General features: G+C 47.2%; 1 protein-coding gene across 2 annotated transcripts in view; it reads right to left on the reverse strand.

The window, feature by feature from the left end:
• SEMA5B (semaphorin 5B) overlaps window positions 1-17,708 on the reverse strand; it is a 133,333-nt gene that overhangs the window by 16,819 nt on the left and 98,806 nt on the right. For both annotated transcript variants that reach the window (XM_066347393.1, XM_066347392.1), the window contains exons 5-6: window positions 1,175-1,237; window positions 715-813 (exon numbers count right to left, since the gene is read on the reverse strand). In XM_066347393.1, the coding sequence (XP_066203490.1) occupies window positions 715-813; window positions 1,175-1,237 (162 nt within the window). The remainder of the gene's footprint in view (window positions 1-714; window positions 814-1,174; window positions 1,238-17,708) is intronic.

A 17,708-nucleotide genomic window follows, 5' to 3' on the forward strand; every position in this document is an offset into this window, starting at 1 on the left:
CGAGTTTCATTTCCTCCTGAGCCCCTGGTGTCTGAGGACTTCCCTCCCCAGGCCCCTCCTCAGTGCCCACTCTAGAGCCCCTCTGCGGAAGCCGCCCTCTGCGGAAGGCTGCCAGGACCTCCCCTGCCTGTGGCTCCTGGTGAAATACAGGAGGCCTACTTCACTTTGAATTGCCATAAACAAGAAATAATGTTTTTATAAGTATATCCCAAATCTTGCACGGGATATACTTATGCTAAAATATCATTTGTTGTTTATCTGAAATTAAGTCTAACTGAACACCCTTTCCTTGTTTTGCGGTTGTTGTTTGTAAACTTGGCAACCCCAGTCCATGGCCGCCCGCCCCCCCCCCCCCGTGTGACTGCGCCCCCCGCCCCGTGCGGCCCCCACCTGCCTGCTGGAGCACACTGGGGAGAAGGCATTGGTCCCACACGCGGCCCCCACCTGCCTGCTGGAGCACACTGGGGAGAAGGCATTGGTCCCACACGCGGCCCCCACCTGCCTGCTGGAGCACACTGGGGAGAAGGCATTGGTCCCACACGCGGCCCCCACCTGCCTGCTGGAGCACACTGGGGAGAAGGCATTGGTCCCACACGCGGCCCCCACCTGCCTGCTGGAGCACACTGGGGAGAAGGCATTGGTCCCACACGCGGCCCCCACCTGCCTGCTGGAGCACACTGGGGAGAAGGCATTGGTCCCGCACGCGGCCCCCACCTGCCTGCTGGAGCACACTGGGGAGAAGGCATTGGTCCCGCACATGAACACTCTCCTGCCGGTGACGATCAGGACCCGCACGTAGTTCTGACATTCCTCCTGAAGCCAGAGGGGAAGAAATAAAGGGACAAGCTCTCCACGCACAGTGCCGGGTGTCCTTCCCTTACCCCACTGCACCGAAGACATTTGACATCACTCCCTGTGTCCCTGCTCCGCCTGATCCGAGTTCAGATGGCAGCAGTGGCCCCCCGTGCCCCACACCTCCCTCTCGGGCGTTCTCACCGCATCCCCGCCCACTCAGATGTGCAGGGCCGGTCCTCGCCTGTACAGGAGCCCCCAGCTCACCCAGCCTGGGCCTCTGCGCGGGCGGCCTTGCACCCACAACGTGCCTGTCCATCCCCGAAACCACAAGCCCCCTGCTGGCTCCAAGCCAGGACCCTGGGCCACCAAGGCCATATACCTCTGTCTTCCCTTTGCTTTGGCAGGAGCGGCGTGTGTCCTCATTGGAGGCCCACTCTGTGGCCTGTGGGAAGAGCATACAGACATCACACAGCTGTGCCACTTACCCCCAGGGCGAGCAGCTGTGGGGGTCTGGAGTGGACAGGAAGCTGGGAAAGGCTCAGGGACAGTCTGCAGGGTGAGGATTCCTCTCACTGCATCCACGTGGACTCAAAGGGTGCCAGATCTCCTTATCCGCTAAGAAGTGGACATCCCCCAGCCCAACCCCCTCCCCACCTGCTTGGGTCAGGGGAGGCTCGAGTCACAGCTTCCTCATGCTGCAACCCCACGCAGCTCTGTCCTAGGTAGCCCGGGCACTGGAAGTGGACACCTCAGTGGGAAATGGGAGATGTGTCTCCATTACACATGAGATGAGTCCCTCAAATGAGTGGGAAGCAAGAAAGGCTAGATTTTACAAACCTTAGAGACTGGAGATGTATTTAATTTTCCCACTACAACCTTGCAAAGTGTTGTTTTTAGATGAAGAACTTCTGCTTTCCTAATTGCTCCTGCCCCCAGCTCTGCACTGTCTGCTTCCCTTATTTATTTATTTATTTGTTTGTTTATTTGTGTGTGTGTGTGTGTGTGACAGAAACAGAGAGAGTCAGAGAAAGTGACAGATAGGGACTGACAGACAGGAAGGGAGAGAGATGAGAAGCACCAACTCTTCACTGCAGCTCCTTAGTTGTTCAGATTGCTTTCTCATATGTGCCTTGAGGGGAGGGGGGCTACAGCAGACCGAGTGACCCCTTGCTCGAGCCAGCGACCTTGGGCCCAAGCTGGTGAGCCTTGCTCAAACCAGATGAGCCTGCGCTCAAGCTGGCAACCTCGGGGTTTTGAACCTGGGTCCTCCGCGTCCCAGTCTGACGCTCTATCCACTGCGCCACCACCTGGCCAGGCTTCTTCCCTTCTTGCTCCCCTTGTAACATCACTCATGCTCTACCGTGGGGTAATGTGCTTGGGAACACAGCTTTCACTCAGGGACCCAGAGAACAGTGTTATGTCCCCAAGTGCCCATGGCACCAGGATAGGGCTGTTTCCCTCCCCTTTCATCTATTCTGTCTCTAGTCTCTCCCAGCCTCTGAATGAGCAGCTGGAGAGAGATGTGATACCCTTCAGGTCCAGGCAATGTCAACAGCCCTGGTGTGTGACTCATTAGGTATTTCTGGGTCACATGTTTAAACATGAACTGCCTACCTGTCCTGGGAGACCCCGAGCAAGAAGCTCTCTCATTCAAATGGTGAAAATAAAATAAAACCTGCTTTTAATTTCTAACAAAGCTCCTTCTGGCTGTGAAGTCACTGCCTGCAGAGCTCCAGGGGCCTGGTGTGAACGGTGAGAAGGGAGCGGGAGGGAGAGCTGCTCTCTGCTTTCCAGACTGCAGCCCACCCACAGCCCCAGGACGGTTGCGGGGGGCAGGGCTGGGGGTGGGGGCTGGCTCCTGCAGACCCTGGATTCAGGAGTGGGGTGATGAGCTCGCGCTCATGCTGCCATGCAGGCCTGGGGCTCAGGCCTCTGCTCCCAGACCTTGGGGAAGGGAAATGACCTGTGGCATCTAGCCTCATTGCCTTGAGGTTCTTTTGGACAGGAGCAATGGAGCCATCCATATACTCATGGCCCAATCAGCTTCCAGGCTGAGCCTGGCAGGAGAAGAAAAGAGGGACATAAACAGAAAACCTCACACCTTGCAGATAGAAAAGAGAAGTGAGCCTGACCTGTGGTGGCGCAGTGGATAAAGCCACGACCTGGAATGCTGAGGTCACTGGTTCAAAACCCTGGGCTTGCCCGGTCAAGGCACATATGAGAAGCAACTACGACTTGATGCTTTCCGTTCCTCCTCCACCTTTCTCGCTCTCTCTCCTCTCTCTAAAATCAATAAATAAAATCTTTGAAAAGAAAAGAGAGCTCTAGACAATGGATGGCTGCATGGGGACTGACTGTGTGGGCAACGGGTCTGTGGGGGCCTTGAGACCCCTGAGCGCAGGGGCACTTTCAAGGGGTCAGCCTTGTTCCCACCGGGATGGGAATCCCTTGGGTGGGGGGAAGGTAGGTGCAATTGAAAGGAGTTAGATAAGGTTACGCTGGGTTGACCCTGGGATAGGCACTGTGCCAGGGACTGGACACACTTCTTTCTGATCCTCACCACAGCCAGTGAAACATGCAGCCTTTTGCTCATTTTACAGGTGAGGAAAATGAAGCTCAGAGAAGTTGAACAATATGCCCAAGGTCACAAAGCTAATTAGCAGCAAACCCAGACAGTCGGCACCAGAGCTCAGCTCTCTCTGCTATGTCCTGCCGCCTCTCACAGTGGGTAGATTTCTCAAACCACAAGCTAGAACATATGGCTATGTATATGTATATTTATAGTGATAACAGCACAGAACGGGCTTGAGTAGTTTTATTTTTAAAATTATTTTTATTAAAGTAATGATACACAGAGTTGAAGAAGTTAAATAGTATGAAAAGAATTATTTAAAAAACCCAAGTAACCTACCCCTCCCACATGCCAACCTCATCTCCCAGGGACAACTACTTTCAACTCTTTCTCGGTGTGTTTTTTTATTCAGTTTTTCAAAATGCGTATCAATCTCAGCCTTCATCTTCTGACTTCCTGTTACCGAGGTGAAGATTTCCCCCACTACCTACTCCCGTTCTCTCCTACCTCAAGGCGCACACACACTTCCCGTCTCCCCATCGTCCCATTGTAATTACGTAATACTAATTATTTAATCTTTTAATATGATAGTTAATATTTTAAAGTAAAACTCAGCATTGGTATTTACATTATTATCAATATGTAAAAATTGTTCGCTATTACCAACTAATACCCCAGATTACACTATTAATTGAATCTGAACCACTCAGCATATAGGCTGCCAAACTCTTTTCTTACATATATATATATATATATATATATATATATATATATATTTTTTTTTTTTTTTTTTTTTTTTTTGTATTTTTTGTATTTTTCTGAAGCTGGAAATGGGGAGAGACAGTCAGACAGACTCCCGCATGCGCCCGACCGGGATCCACCCGGCACGCCCACCAGAGGCGATGCTCTGCCCACCAGGGGGCAATGCTCTGCCCATCCTGGGCATCGCTATGTTGCGACCAGAGCCATTCTAGCGCCTGAGGCAGAGGCCATAGAGCCATCCCCAGCGCCCGGGCCATCTCTGCTCCAATGGAGCCTTGGCTGCAGGAGGGGAAGAGAGAGACAGAGAGGAAGGAGAGGGGGAGGGGTGGAGAAGCAGATGAGCGCCTCTCCTGTGTGCCCTGGCCGGGAATCAAACCCGGGACTTCTGCACGCCAGGCCAACGCTCTACCACTGAGCCAACTGGCCAGGGCCTCTTACTTATATTTTTAATGTAAACATATTGACAGTGCTTTTATTTAGACATTTTAAATCAATCTTGTGCATAGAAAAAAGAAAAATGTAAGCAAAATTAAGTATACTTAACCCTTCTTTGAATGCATAGTTCATCTCTTCTGAATCATTTCTTATTCAGTTGCCAGTGCTCATTTCTGTTGTTATTGTTAGGCTTGCTTGTTTTAGCGTGTCATTCTTTGAACCACTCAGGCTGTCAGGGATAAAGCAATTCTTAGAGAGTATTCCACTCCGTCCTCCAGAATTCTCTTCCAAGCTGTGGACCCCTATTTGCAGGTTTGGATGCTGGCACTTTCTTGATCCTACCAGAAGGTGTCCACAGAAGGTCTTCTGACAAGCCAGGGCTTCTGTTCCCTCCTTGCACAATTCTAAAGTGGTTTGTGGACTAAAATGTCAGTTGGTTGGCGTTGTAGAATCAGAACACAGGAATAACGATGAGCACAGACAAGGACAACTCCATCAGGACTGCAGTCTGGCTGACAGTGATTGTAAGATGCCTTCAACCGAAAGACATGGCTTGATGATGTTCAGACTCTTTAAAATGTAAAAATGTGTGTATTTGGGAATCGAGGAAGTTTGCCTATTCTGTGAGGTTTTCTTTTTTAAATTGAATTTATTGGGGTGACATTGGTTAATAAAATTAAATAAGCTTCAGGTACACAATTTTACAACATCATTTCTATATTGCATTGTGTATTTATCAGCCCAAGTCATATGTCCTCTATCACCATCTATCCCCCCTTTACTCTCTTCTACCTCCTCTATCCCCCTTTCCCTCTAGTAATCACCATACTGTTGTCTGTGTCTATGAGGGTTTTTTTTTTTATTTTTCATAAGTGAGAAACAGGGAGGCAGACAGACTCCCACATGCACCCCTACTGGGATCTACCCAGCAAACCCCCTATGGAGTGATGCTTTGCCCATCTGGGGCTGTTGCTCTGTTGTTCAGCAACTGAGCTATTTTAATGCCTGAGACAAGGCCATGGAGCCATCTTCAGTGCTGAGGGCCAACTTGCTCCAACCAAGCCATGACTGTGGGAGGGGAAGAGAGAGATAAAGAGAAAAGGGAAGGAGTGGAAAAGCAGATGGTTGCTTCTTCTGTGTGCCTTGATCAGAAATTTAACCTGGAACATCCACATGCCAGGCCGATGCTCTACCATTAAGCCAACTGGCTAGGGCCTGTTTTTTGTTTTGTTGTTTTTTGCTTAATTCCTTGACCTTTTTCACCCAGCCTCCCAATCCCCCTCCCTTCTGACAGCAATCAGTCTATTCTCTATCTATGAGCCTGTTTCTATTTTGTTAGTTTCTTTTGTTCATTAGGTTCCAGATATAAATGAAATCATATGGCAGGGGTTGGGAACCTATGGCTCATGAGCCAGATGTGGCTCTTTTGATGGCTGCATCTGGCTCACAGACAAATCTTTAATAACAAAAATAATAACGTTAAAAATATAAAACATTCTCATGTATTACAATCCATTCATTTCCTACCGCTCATGTTCATGGTTGCGGGTGGCTGGAGCCAATCACAGCTGTCCCCCGGGACAACACCAAACTTTTATTGGATAATGCGTAACGTACATGGGTCGTTGTGAGGTCAGGAAGTAAACTTCCCTCCTTTTAATCAAATAGTCAGCCAGTTAATTGCAGAAACCCTTTTGATGAAGAAGATGGCTAAAAGAAAAAGAGATGAGGAGTATCATACTTTTCAGCAGGAATGGACAGAGGAATTCGCCTTTGTGGAGAGAGCAGGTTCTGCAGTGTGTCTAATTTGCAATGATAAAATTGCATCAATGAAAAGGTCAAATATAAAGCGGCACTTCGACACACGCCATACTACATTTGCATCGAAATATCCAGCAGGGAACAGCAGGAAGAAAGCATGTCAAGAGCTACTGTGCAGAGTGCAAGCTAGTCAGCAGCAACTCCGTGTTTGGACCCAACAAGGTGACTGGAATTCAGCTAGCTTTGCTGGTGCTTTAGGAATTGTGAAAAACGGAAAGCCATTCACAGATGGGGAGTATGCCAAAACATTCATGCTTGATGTTGCAAATGAACTTATACCTTCAACAAGCAGTGTTTGCATTTGAAAACAAGCTGAACTCTTCATTGCTGACACTGAAACAGGTCGTTTACTACACTTTGAAAAACTGGGAGAGTTTAAAGATGCATGCACAGCAAGTGACTCTGCTCAACATCTTGATCTCCAGCAGCTAGCGGGCTTCACATCTAATCTCCTGCAGTCATTCAAAGCGCGCTTTGGAGAATTTCGTGAGTGCACTTGTCTTTTTAAGTTCATCACCCATCCACACGAGTGTGCAGTGGGCAGCGCCGACCTGAGTTACATCCCTGGTGTCTCTGTCAGAGATTTTGAGCTACAAGCTGCTGACTTGAAGTCCTCAGACATGTGGGTGAATAAGTTCAAGTCACTGAATGAAGATTTGGAAAGACTTGCATGACAGCAAGCAGAGTTGGTGAGCAAACACAAGTGGGGAGAAATGAAAAAACTTCAACCCGCGGACCAGCTGATTGTCAAAACTTGGAATGCACTTCCCCCCACATACCACACACTGCAGCGTGTGAGTATTGCTGTACTGACAATGTTTGGTTCTACTTATGTATGTGAGCACTTTTTCTCACATCTAAAGAATGTTAAGACCAACCTATGATCACGTTTAACAGATGGAAGTCTGAATGCCTGCATGAGGCTTAACCTCACCACGTATCAACCAGACTACAAAGCCATCAGCAAAACCATGCAGCATCAGAAGTCGCATCAATGGTAAGAAGTACTTTATTCATCATTGGTTAGCAACAGCATAACAACGTTATTAAAAAGAATTCAGAGACTTACTGTACTTTAAAAGTGTTGGTCTTACATAAAATGCACACATTTACTTGTATTTAGTGTTAAACATATTGTATGGCTCTCACGGAATTACATTTTAAAATATGTGGCGTTTATGGCTCTCTCGGCCAAAAAGGTCCCTGACCCTGTCATATGGTATTTGTCTTTCTCTGAACAGCTTATTTCACTTAGCATAATATCTCCAGGTCTATCCACATTGTTGCAAAAGGTAAGATTTCCTTCTTTTTATGGCTGACTAGTATTCCATTGTGTAAATGTACCACAGCTTTTTTATCCACTCATCTACTGATGGGCACTTGGGCTCAGTGGTGGGATTCAGTCAGTTAACACTGGTTCAGCAGAACCAATACTTAACTTTTTGTTGAGTTTAGTGAACCAGTTGTTAAAATGGCACTTGTAATCTAAGGTTGGCACCTGTGCAGTCGCCCAGTGTGGAAATCACAGATTTACATTCTTTATTCTTTTTTTTTTGTTTGTTTGTTTTTGTTTTTTTGTTTTTTTTTTCATTTTTCTGAAGCTGGAAACAGGGAGAGACAGTCAGACAGACTCCCGCATGCGCCCGACCGGGATCCACCCGGCACGCCCACCAGGGGCGATGCTCTGCCCACCAGGGGGGCGATGCTCTGCCCATCCTGGGCGTCGCCATGTTGCGACCAGAGCCAGTCTAGCGCCTGAGGCAGAGGCCACAGAGCCATCCCCAGCGCCCGGGCCATCTTTGCTCCAATGGAGCCTTGGCTGCGGGAGGGGAAGAGAGAGACAGAGAGGAAAGCGCAGCGGAGGGGTGGAGAAGCAAATGGGCGCTTCTGCTGTGTGCCCTGGCCGGGAATCGAACCAGGGTCCTCCGCACGCTAGGCCGACGCTCTACCGCTGAGCCAACCGGCCAGGGCCATTTATTCTTTTTTAACGTTCATCTACACAACAGCTTATTCTAAGTGCCCATAGTAAAGTTCATTCTGTCCATAGGTGAAAACAATTGCAAATGAGGATGCCAGTCAAGAAGCAATATGGAGGATGGAGGGAGGGGCAGGGTATAAAAAGGGACAAATATAAGGTGACGGACGATGATTTGACTCTGAGTGATGGGTACACAACATAATCGACTGTTGAAATTATGTGAAGATGTTTGCCCAAAATCTATGTATTCTTGTTGACCAATGTCACCCTGTTAAATTGAATTTTCTAAACAAAAATAAATAAATAAAAATAAAAAGGAAGCAATATGGAAGTATCTTAAAACATTTTTATTGTTTTATTGTCAGGTATTATTTAATATTTTTTCACTAATATTTTAAAACTTTTTCATATAGCATAATCTAGTTTTGACGACTTCTTTTATTGTTCTTTTTTTAATTTTTATTTATTTATTTTACAGAGACAGAGAGAGAGTCAGAGAGAGGGATAGACAGGGACAGACAGACAGGAATGGAGAGAGATGAGAAGCATCCATCATTAGTTTTTCATCGCACGTTGCAACACCTTAGTTGTTCATTGATTGCTTTCTCATATGTGCCTTGACCGTGGGCCTTCAGTAGACTGAGTAACCCCTTGTTGGACCCAGCGACCTTGGGTCCAAGCTGGCGAGCTTTTGCTCAAACCAGTTGAGCCTGCGCTCAAGCTGGCGACCTCGGGCTCTCGAACCTGGGTCCTCTGCATCCCAGTCCAACGCTCTATCCACTGCGCCACTGCCTGGTCAGGCTTATTGTTTTTATTTAAGTATTTAATTCATGAAATAATAAATTACCTTTTAGTATATCACTTTTTTATACTTAAAAGGGTCATTAGAGTAGAGAACTGCTTGTTAAATTATTTGAATCCCACTAGTGCTTGGGCTGCTTCCAAATCTTGGCTATTGTAATAACACTGCAATAAACATAGGGTTGCACATATTCTTTATTTGTTTTTTTAGTGAGAAAGGGGCAGCAGACAGAAGGACAAACAGACAGGAAGGAAGAGACATGAGAAGCATCAACTCATAGCTATGACGCTTTAGTTGTTCATTGATTGCTTTCTCATATGTGCCTTGACCTGGGGGCTCCAGCTGAGTCAGTGACCTTGGGCTTCAAGCCAGCAACCTTTGGGCTCAAGCCAGTGACCATGGGGTCATATCTGTGATTTCACACTCAAGCCAGCGACACCACGCTCACGCTGGTGAGCCCGTGCTCAAGTTGGCAACCTTGGGTTATTGAACCTGGGTTGATACTCTATCCACTACACCATCATCTGGTCAGGTATATTCTTTAGAATTAGTGTTTCAGGTTTCTTCAGATATATTCCCAGAAGTGGGATTGCTGGGTCATAAGTAGTTCCAGTTTTAATTTTTTGAGGGAAGTTTCCTTTCCTGACCAACTTTTTGTTTTTCCTGAATTGAATAATTGTCTTGCTTTTCTTCATGTGTTTGTTTTGAAATTCAAATGATTAATTTTTCCAAATGCCCAATAGGTATTAGAAGTTCTTCTTAATTAATATTGTTTGCTAACTGTATGTACACAAATGGTTCAGATAACGTGAGTTCCCACCCTCTTCCTCCTGCTCCAGTAGGGACTGAAGCCTCCTACCTGCCTATTAACCTGGGACTTCTCTCCTCTCCTGTTGCTAAATCCCATATTGCCATCTTTCTTGGTTTACGTGCTTATTTTGGTAGAATACATCTCCAGTATCTTTCTAAGAAAAGGAATATGGTAGATCAATTTTTAACAATTCTTGCATGTCTCATTAAATCTCTGTTCATGCTTGATCGATAGTTTCAATATAGAATTTTTGGCTGAAAATAATTTTTTTTCACTCAGAATTCTAAAGTCATTTATTCCTCTATTGTCTTCTAGATTCCAGAGTTGCTATTTGGAAGTCTGATGTCATTCTTATTCCCCTTCTTTGCTAGTACTATTTTCTTTCAGCTCTAGAAGCTTTTAAGACCTTGTCTTTAATAACAGTATCCTGGATTTCATACTGATGTACCTTAGTGCGGGTCTCTTTTGGGAACGTGATCAGTTCTTCCACTGTAAGGACTCATCCTTTGTTATGGCAAATTTTCTTCTGTTTTTTAAAGAGAAAGAGGGAAACACTGATTTGTTATTCCATTTATTTATGCATTCATCGGTTGATTCTTGCATTGCCTTGACCACGGATCAAACCTGAAATTGTGGTATATCAGAACAATGCTTTAATCAAGTGAGATACCTTGCCAGGGCTTGGCAAATTGTCTTGTTATTTTGTTTTTAATTTCTTCCTCACTTTTTTTTGTTCTTTGTGGTAACTCTTATTAATCCAACTCACTGTTGGTCCTTGTGCATTGATCATCTAGTTTTCTGTTATTTTTCTCCTGTTTTCCATTTTTTGCTTTTTTGTTCTTGATCTAATTTCTGGAAAATTTTTCTTCAACTTTATCTTCTAAATTCAAATTTTATTTCCACAGTCACATTTTTAATTTTTGTATTTATTGTTTTATATACAAAATATACTTTTATATCACAAAAGAGTCTAAATATTTTTCTTTTCTTTCTTTCTTTCTTTTTTTAAGTGAGAGGAGGGGAGATAGTGAGATAGACTGCCGCAAGTGCCCCGATTGGGATTCACCTGGCAACCCCTGCCTTGAGCTGATGCTCAAATCATCCAAGCTGTCCTCGGGGCCCGGGGCCAACACTCAAACCAACTGAGTCACTGGCTGCGAGAGGGGAAGAGAGAGAGAAGTAGATGGTCGCTTCTCATGTGTGCCTGACTGGGGATCGAACCCGGGACATCCATACACCAGGCTAATGCTCTATCCACTGAGCTAACTAACCAGGGCCTAATTATTTTTCAAATTAACTTCTGAAAATGTTTTCTTTTATTTCTTGTATTGATGCTGTTTCTTACAGTTTCCTTCATTTTGTTTGCTTTTTGTCTTTTATCTTTTTCACTTTAGAGGCTTTCCTTAAATGTCTGGTGATTTTTGGCTATTTGTTAATATTAGAAAATAAATCACTAACCATTTTCTACTGTAAGGAACCAAGCCTTTTTAGAGAAATAGCTAATTCCAGGTCTGGGGTAAGGAAATGTACAAGGTGAACCTGAAACATGTCATCAGTAGCAAGGATGCAATTCAAGATGACTAGCATCATGTCTAAGGCCTGGGAGTCAACTTGAAGCAGCCCCCTACTGGCGAAAGGTGGGATAGTCATGAAAGATAACTAATGCACAGATAACAGTGTTTAAGGCCATGAGTCAGTAATAACAATAATAAAAGAATAAAATTAATTGATCACCATTGGAAGATACTCATTATTTGAAAACTGCTAAATAAAGAAAAAGTATCAAACATTTATTCTGCCTGTCCTATATGACTGTATCATTGAATAACCAAATAATAAATGAGAAGTTTCTCTTTGCAGAAGTCCAGCTAATGATAGACTTAACAATCTTCGATAGCTGCTAACATAAAAACCCCAGAGAGCCCTGGCCGGTTGGCTCAGCGGTAGAGCGTCGGCCTAGCGTGCGGAGGACCCGGGTTCGATTCTCGGCCAGGGCACACAGGAGAAGCGCCCATTTGCTTCTCCACCCCTCCGCCGCGCTTTCCTCTCTGTCTCTCTCTTCCCCTCCAGCAGCCAAGGCTCCATTGGAGCAAAGATGGCCCGGGCGCTGGGGATGGCTCTGTGGCCTCTGCCTCAGGCGCTAGAGTGGCTCTGGTCGCAACATGGCGACGCCCAGGATGGGCAGAGCATCGCCCCCTGGTGGGCAGAGCGTCGCCCCTGGTGGGCGTGCTGGGTGGATCCCGGTCGGGCGCATGCAGGAGTCTGTCTGACCGTCTCTCCCTGTTTCCAGCTTCAGAAAAATGCAAAAAAAAAAAAAAAAAACCCCAGAGAAAACTATGTATTTTTTTTTTAAAAACTACACAATAACACCTATAAAGTAATCTTACTAGAATCTAAATGAAATAAAGTCTTTAGATCTGACAATCAAATTCTAGATGATACAGAAAATAGGGGGACATGTTAAGTTATACCACTTGGATTGCAACCAGCAAAATCCAGACTGTGAGAAACTCTATAGGACACATGACCAGGTTTCTTCAATAAATAAATTGCAACGAGAAAGAGGAAAATCAGTGTTCCAGCCTCAAATGCCATTGGTGTCCTTCCCTCTCCTGGAGTCTCTGATTTTGGAGCCTCAGCAGGTGAGTCTTTAGAGAAAGGGTCTTAACCACACTTTGTTGGGGAAGGAGACAAATGGAGGAAGGGATGGTTGTGTGGGATGGAGCAGGAGACCTGGGTTCCAATCTCTCAATTTAAAAAATTTCAACCATTACCCCCCCTTCTTTTTCTCCTATGTGCCTTGACTGAGCAAGCCCAGGGTTTCGAACCGGCAACCTCATCCGGTTGATGCTCCATCCACTGAGCCACCGCAGGTCCGGCCCATTTCCCCCTTTCAGGCTTGTACCTCATTCTCACATTCCGCAATATCTGACACCCCAATTTCTGAGCTTTCTGGGAATTGGCTTGCTTCTCTGCTATGTCCTCTCTGTGAACTGTTTGCTCTGCTAACTCCGTTCTGATTGCTCCAATCCACTCTGACTCCCCAGAATGCGTTTAATCTCTTGTGCACTGACGTCTCTTTTGTTCTGTCATTGTACCTCTGTACCTTTCAAATTTTTTCACTGTCCTTTTGTGGAGTTTTGTAAAGGAGTTGAGATAGACATGTATGGTCAATCTGTCACACATAATGCTTTAAACTAGGGCTGTCCCAAAATGTCCAGGAAGGCAATCTCTGGTAACAGAGGAGCTGCATAGTTTTCAGTGGTGGCAGAAAGCAGGTGGGACAGCCAGGAACTGGCTAATCTCTCTGTAGATTCAGCAGTTCCCCTGGACAACAGAGACAATGGCTAACATTAAAACATTTCTGAGCATTAAGTCCACAATTCAGCAGTTTGGAGTTCAGATAACTCCAGAGCTGCCAGCCTAGCTCAGAGAATGTAGAAATAACTAGAAGCGAGCTCAGAATCAGCCTCACCTCCACAGCCTGCCCAGGCCCAAGCAAAGCCCCACATGCGCCCTGATGCATATGCGCATTACAGTCCCCATTGCTGCACTGGCGGGACATCTGGCAGCCCAGGACCAGAAACCCATTGCACTTAGACCTCCGGCCCGGTCATCCTCCGGTTGCTCATCAGCTCCGAATTGCCAAATCCAACATCATGCAACAGCCCCCACTGTTGACCACTTGCCACTTTTTCTTCCCCAAAACTAGTTTATTGTTACACTGATAATACTGATAATATTTATAACACAGGAAGGTGATTCGATTTCCCCTTCCCCTCCACAAACATGTGCATGTGTGTTTGTGTGTGTGTGTGTGTGTGTGTGTGTGTACACACTTTGCCCCTCCTCCCCTCCATTAGTGCTCAGAGAATCCAGAGGAGACTGCATGTTTCGATTTTCCTTAAGGAGCTGTAGTTTACATAAATTGTTTAATAAGGGTTAGGTACTCAGTCCTTTTAATGGACACTGGGTTGCACGAACTGTTTGCATTTAGATTTTTCTTTATAGGATGTTAATTAAACTATCAATACAGGACTGAGTAGTTTGGTTAAATCATCCTCTGAGGCCCGTGGATGGTCCCGTGGGAGGACCTGTGAACTGTAATAGAGACTGACGTTGCAGTCATGCGTGACCCGGGCGGTGTGGAGTGTAAAGGGAGCTGGGCTGGGCTTGGGGGCCAGGGCCCCGCCTCCTCCTGGGAGCATAGTGCTGCAGCTCATTGCTAGCACTTGTTTGCTGTGAGATACTTTTGACAGCAGATATTGAGGACTAGAAGTTTCTAAGCAGGGACTGGAAGTCTCAGATAGGGCAATGGAAGGGTGCTCACTGAAGTCTGGCTCTTGTGGTTAAAGGTTAGGACTTTCTCACCAGGCCTGCTGACCGGAAGCTGAGGTCTGCCGCCAGCCTCTGCAAGGGAGGGCTAGACAGCCCACTCCAACTTCTCCCTCGTTCTCTGCCCAACACCCTCTGGAGCGGACACGGACACGAAATATATTTTTTTCCTCTCCTTAGTTTCATTACAAAGGATTTAGTCTGAACTCCAGAGGTCAGGTCCCAAAAATACAACCTGAAAAGGTGGTAAAACCAATTCTGGTTTGTAGAGTCCTTCACAGAACCCCCAAGCATGGGTTATGGGGCTCGTCTAAGAGATTTTCCCATGGCTGAGATAGACATGGAGTTGGATGAACCAAATGCCAGATCTCGCCATCAAGCTGGAGGATCCTGATATCTGATCATTCAGGGGTAGTGAACCTTTTTATACCTACCATCCATTTTTGTATCTCTGTTAGTAGTAAAATTTTTTAACTGCCCACCGGTTCCACAGTAATGGTGATTTATAAAGTAGGGAAGTAACTTTACTTTATAAAATTGATAAAGCAGAGTTACAGCAAGTTAAAGCATATAATAATAATTACTTACCAAGTACTTTATGTCGGATTTTCACTAAGTTTGGCAGAATAAATCTTTATAAAACACCTTACTATAGTTAAATCTATCTTTTATTTATACTTTGGTTGCTCTGCTACCGCCCACCATGAAAGCTGGAACGCCCACTAGTGGGCAGTAGGGACCAGGTTGACTACCACTGTGATAAGATATAGACCTGGAAATGAGAGCCAGCTGTCAAGGACACCTGCTGAAGCCAGACCAGTTGGGCAGCATCTACAGCAGGGGTCCCCAAACTACGGCCCGCCGAGGCCATTTATCCGGCCCCCGCTGCACTTCCGGAAGGGGCACCTCTTTCATTGGTGGTCAGTGAGAGGAGCATAGTTCCCATTGAAATACTGGTCAGTTTGTTGATTTAAATTTACTTGTTCTTTATTTTAAATATTGTATTTGTTCCCGTTTTGTTTTTTTACTTTTTTTTGCATTTTTCTGAAGCTGGAAACAGGGAGAGATAGTCAGACAGACTCCCGCATGCGCCCAACCGGGATCCACCCGGCACGCCCACCAGGGGGCGACGCTCTGCCCACCAGGGGGCGATGCTCTGCCCATCCTGAGCGTCGCCATGTTGCGACCAGAGCCAGTCTAGCGCCTGAGGCAGAGGCCACAGAGCCATCCCCAGAGCCCGGGCCATCTTTGCTCCAATGGAGCCTTGGCTGCGGGAGGGGAAGAGAGAGACAGAGAGGAAGGCGTGGCAGAGGGGTGGAGAAGCAAATGGGCGCTTCTCCTGTGTGCCCTGGCCGGGAATCGAACCCGGGTCCTCCGCATGCTAGGCCGACGCTCTACCTCTGAGCCAACCGGCCAGGGCTGTTTTTTTACTTTAAAATAAGATATGTGCAGTGTACCTAGGGATTTGTTCATAGTCTTTTTTATAGTCCGGCCCTCCAACGGTCTGAGGGACAGTGAACTGGCCCCCTGTGTAAAAAGTTTGGGGACCCCTGATCTACAGAAAAGGACTTCTTAGCGCATTGGCTCCTAAATCTGGCTGCATATTAGAATCACGAGGGAGCTTTTAAAAACCCAAGTGCGGCCCTGGCCGGTTGGCTCAGTGGTAGAGCGTCGGCCTGGTGTGCAGAAGTCCCGGGTTCGATTCCCGGCCAGGGCACACAGGAGAAGCGCCCATCTGCTTCTCCACCCCTCCCCCTCTCCTTCCTCTCTGTCTCTCTCTTCCCCTCCCGCAGCCGAGGCTCCATTGGAGCAAAGATGGCCCGGGCGCTGGGGATGGCTCCTTGGCCTCTGCCCCAGGCGCTGGAGTGGCTCTGGTCGCAACATGGAGACGCCCCGGAGGGGCAGAGCATCGCCCCCTGGTGGGCAGAGCGTCGCCCCCTGGTGGACGTGCCGGGTGGATCCCGGTCGGGTGCATGCGGGAGTCTGTCTGACTGTCTCTCCCGTTTCCGGCTTCAGAAAAATACAAAAAAAAAAAAAAAAAAAAGCCAAGTGCCTGGCTGGACCCCAGACCAATTAAGTCAGAATCTCTGAGTGTGGGACCCAGGCATCAGTGTTCTTAAAGCTCCTTCAGTGATTTCAGTGAGCAGCCGTGGGAGAAACACTGCCAAGAGTCAGGCTAGCTCTGTTCCCATCCCGCTCTATGCTACTCGGCTGTGAAGCCAGAAACCTGCACGGCACCAGTGTGGGCCAAGCCTTCCTAAGCTCTCCAGGGCTGCCAGCCTCCCCAACTCCAGGGGTCACCTTCATGCAAGAGACAGTGTGCCCGGTGCTCTCTGGTACTATGTCTCCCTGTGTGATTTGCCGCCTGAAGGTCTCTTCCTCTCTTTCCCTCCATCCCCACTTTGCTGCCTTAATTCAACTCTCTGCATCACTAGCCTGGACTATTGCAATTGTCACTTAACTGGTTTCTCTACTAATCCATTCTTTGCAATGGGCCAGGTGAGCAAAACACCAAATCTATTTATGCTACTTCTCTGCTTTAAACCCTTTAAGGAGCCCCCAATAACTTCAAAATAAAATATGGACTTCTCTGCTCGGCAATGAAGACCCTCTGTGATGCAGCCTCTCTCTTTTTCTCTGGACCTCATCTCCCACCCTTGTCCCACTCACACTCCGTGCTCCTGCCACACTGGGCCCCTCAGTGCTCCACGCTATTTCACATGTCTGTGTCTCCTCAGCTGCCTGGCAAACCCCCATCCTTCAAGCTCCAGCCCAAGGGCAGCTCTCTGGGAGCCTTGGCAGACCCTGTTGAGCCGGGTCTCTGGGCCACCACTACACCCCGCATGTACCCCTCCCTGCAGCCTTCCCACAGCAGTGCCATTATTTTGTGCACCTGCCTTTCTTTCCCCACTTTAGCAACTTTATTCTTCCCAGAAGAGGCATGGAAGCCAACCGCCTGAGCTGAGGACAGCACCCCGGAATCCACTTCCTCTCCACCACTGTGAGCCACCTCTGCACCGGCCTCCCCCAGACCCTGACCTGCTGGGTTAGTCATCTTGGCTTCATTCTCTGTGGATGCCAAGAGAACACTAGGCTCTGGGTGGGCTGCTGTGATGGAGCTGACAGGCCCCAGGATGCTGCTGCCTTTCGGGACTTCCTCTGCATTGCTCCAGCCCAGCTCCGGGACCTTGCCCTCTGGGTCTCATCCAGGAAAAGGAATCATCTATGATCTCTTACATGCCTGCTCCTTGAGATAAGGATGGATCCTGATTCACCTTTGGTTCTTAAGTGCCTGGCATCATGCCAGGACTGGACCTAGGCTTTAAGCATATATCCAATAAAGTGTCCTGAGAGGTGGTTAGATGGATGGATAGGCAAGATGGCAGCAAGGGTATGG

This window comes from Saccopteryx leptura, chromosome 8 (assembly GCF_036850995.1).
Source record: "Saccopteryx leptura isolate mSacLep1 chromosome 8, mSacLep1_pri_phased_curated, whole genome shotgun sequence".
In the NCBI taxonomy this organism is placed as follows: Eukaryota; Metazoa; Chordata; class Mammalia; order Chiroptera; family Emballonuridae; genus Saccopteryx; species Saccopteryx leptura.